Raw genomic sequence first — 3,066 nt, forward strand, 5'->3', positions numbered from 1 at the left:
TGTGTGTGTGTGTGTGTGTGTGTGTGTGTGTGTGTGTGTGTGTGTGTGTGTGTGTGTGTGTGTACATTACGCAACAAAATCTGAATTTCACGTTGTTTTTTCACAATAGATTGTTGTGTAATGGTCTTAACACACAGATGCATGCATAAACATGCTTATTTATCCCCAGCATTGTTCCATCTACTTACTGCCAGACCCTCCTGTCTCTGGACAGCTAGACAAAAAGTGATTTCTGGTATTTGCCAAAAAATGATTGTAGGTTTTTAATTAGTTGTAAATTACTTGTTGGCCTATTTTCTGTGAAACATATGTCAAACAAATCTCTTATGAGTGATCTCAGTTAACAGCCATTTTAAGCCAGAAAGAACATTTTGTCACCAGGTAGAAGCTACAGTCAGTTTTTGGTAAACCAACTTTAACACTCATAAATAAAATTGTGTAAAATTCTCATTGATATTAAAAATGTGATTTTCAAGAGAGATCAGGCCAAGAGGGCAGCAGAAACTGCAACAAATATAACAGTTATGAAGATATTTTAAGTTGCCAAAAAAAGACTGGACTGATTATAAGGTAGAACACAGTATGTACAATAACGCAGTCATAAAGATAATTGTAAAACAGATCATTTCTTTACTTTATATATAACCCCTTTTGTAAATTCTGTTGACTGCAGACTATTTATGAATATAAGCAAAGATATTCGGTGTTAAACACGTGTGTATACACACACACACACACACACACACAGAATTACTACAAATCACTTTTTGGCACAACACCAGCTAACAGCCGAGTTTAGCTAAGTATACTAGCTAAGCTGGGTTTGAGTTTCCTAAAAATCACACTTTACCTCTGATAAACAGTTTGATTACATTCTCGCATCCTGAGACTTTGTTCGCTCATGTGTCCATGTCCAAAAGTGTTACATTCACTTCAAAGAAAGTTTCACTAATAACAGCTAACAGAGACTAACAGTAACTAACAGCAGCAAAACCAGCAACGCTTCCACATATCTTTACCAACTCACCTCACTCACCACTCTATTTTTTCTAAGTCTAATAAAATGTCCTAAAAGACTGTATTATTAGTTCATTGGAAGTCTTTTGTATTTATTAACACTTGTATTACAGCTGATAAAATCACATTGTGTTTATACCTGAAATTTAGTTTGCAGTGCAATGTAGCAACAAATTGCTGACAGTTTTCTTCTGTATCAGATTTTGGCATCTCCATCCCTGTTGGCCATGTGGACTTCTTTCTGAATGGAGGGAAGGACCAGATTGGATGTGCACGCTCCAGGTTTGACTCAAGTAAGTTCAATACCCACTAAAACAAAAACAAAAAGAGAGGGGGGAACTAGAAGGAAAGGATCTCTTTTTTTGTTGTTTTCACATTGTTGCTTTCGCCCTTGTTTTTTGTTATAAATGAAATTCCAGTTACAGATGAGTAGATTTTGAGCAGAACCAGTTTTTCGTCTGGACATTTTTTCCCATTACTTTAATGAGAGTCTCTGGACATCTGTCTCCCTTAGAAGTTCAATATTTTGTCAGTTTTCTTGTATTTTTTAGTGTACAGTTATGTGATATGTGACCACATGAGGGCGCTGGACGTCTACATGAGCGCGCTGAATGGCTCGTGCCCGTTAATGGGGATCCCGTGCTCCAACTATGAGGACTTCCTGAAGGGACGCTGTATGGACTGCGACATCTTCAGAGGGAAATGTCCAGTAATAGGTAATAACACGTGGGTGACCACCTGCAGCACACGGACTGCTGCTGCTCCCTTTTATCTGCTGTTAGTTTCTAACTATCCTGTGTCTTACTGTGAAAAGCTGTGAGTGCATATTTTGGGAGTGTCATTTGTCTCTACAATAAAAACGTTTCTCAGCTCGAGATTAATATGACACTGAGTTATAAGTTATATTAATAGTCCTGCAGCCTATAGTGCTGCCTCATTATTTTTACAAGACTTGCTGCTGTCAGTGGTTCTTCCATTCTACTGCAAAACACTTGTTCCAACAATACAGTCTATTAACTATAAAGTAAATCTTAAGTATTTATAAAGTTGTTATGACATTTCCCTTAAAGTAAACTGGATAGGTTCTTTTTTGCTTCCACCTCCAGTGGAGCCGACACTGTCACGTCGGCTTTTGACAGCTTCTTATTGTTTCAGCTTAATATACTTCTACATACTCATACAGACATAGTTAATGCACGTGAAATTACTTTTGACTCATTCCTTTTAATTATGTGTGTTCCAGGTTTATCAGAAAACAGTGGGATATCTATATCTCCCATTCCCAAAGAGCAGACGCTATTCCTCCTCACGACTTCTTCACAGCCATATTGTGGTGAGTGTTGCAGTGTATTTGTGAGACGGCAGAATTTTTCATTTTTTCTTAAAAAGAAATGTTATCTTCTTCATTTCATTTCATTTTCATTTCATTTTTATTTATTTCACACTTGGTACAACAGATCAAACAAAACAACCACATCTTCTATCAACAAAACACAACAACCATGTGTGAAAAGGAGCAGGAAGAAGAAAATATTCTTATCAAACCCTGCCCCCTATCTACCATCGAACTTATATCACCGGTGGGCACCAAAAATCAGGAAACAAACTAATATTGACATTTCTCTCCGGTCGAATCCCAAACCAACATCACATCTACAATCAGAATAACCACTCCACATATTAAAATATTAACAAGGAGAAAATAAGAACAAATAAAAATAAAAATAAAATAAAAATAAAGCAACACACTTTAAAGAATCCTCTTTCAATAAATTCAATTTCATTCGCATTCTTCATACTGAGTTATCGTTTTAAACATATAACACTTTTTAAAACATTGTAAATTTATACAATTCTTTAAATTATAATGAAGTGAATTCCACAGTCTTATACCCCTAACCGTTGTGCTCATTAATCTTTGTGTAGTCCTGGCTGACTGATGCTTAAAATAAAATTTCCTTCTATTCTCTTCTCCCCTTGAACACATCAAAAATACTCTTTGTAACTTAAAAGGCAAAATATTATTTTTAGCCTTAAACATAATTAATA

The 3,066-nt window shown here is 35.8% G+C and overlaps 1 protein-coding gene across 1 annotated transcript in view; it reads left to right on the forward strand.

The window, feature by feature from the left end:
* pla1a (phospholipase A1 member A) overlaps nucleotides 1-3,066 on the forward strand; it is a 16,470-nt gene that overhangs the window by 7,113 nt on the left and 6,291 nt on the right. Inside the window, exons 6-8 of the mRNA XM_013913876.1 lie at nucleotides 1,218-1,310; nucleotides 1,569-1,733; nucleotides 2,261-2,350. Coding sequence (XP_013769330.1) covers nucleotides 1,218-1,310; nucleotides 1,569-1,733; nucleotides 2,261-2,350 — 348 coding nt within the window. The remainder of the gene's footprint in view (nucleotides 1-1,217; nucleotides 1,311-1,568; nucleotides 1,734-2,260; nucleotides 2,351-3,066) is intronic.

Source organism: Pundamilia nyererei, unplaced genomic scaffold, assembly GCF_000239375.1.
Source record: "Pundamilia nyererei isolate P.nyererei 1_Seehausen unplaced genomic scaffold, PunNye1.0 scaffold00157, whole genome shotgun sequence".
Lineage (NCBI taxonomy): Eukaryota > Metazoa > Chordata > Actinopteri > Cichliformes > Cichlidae > Pundamilia > Pundamilia nyererei.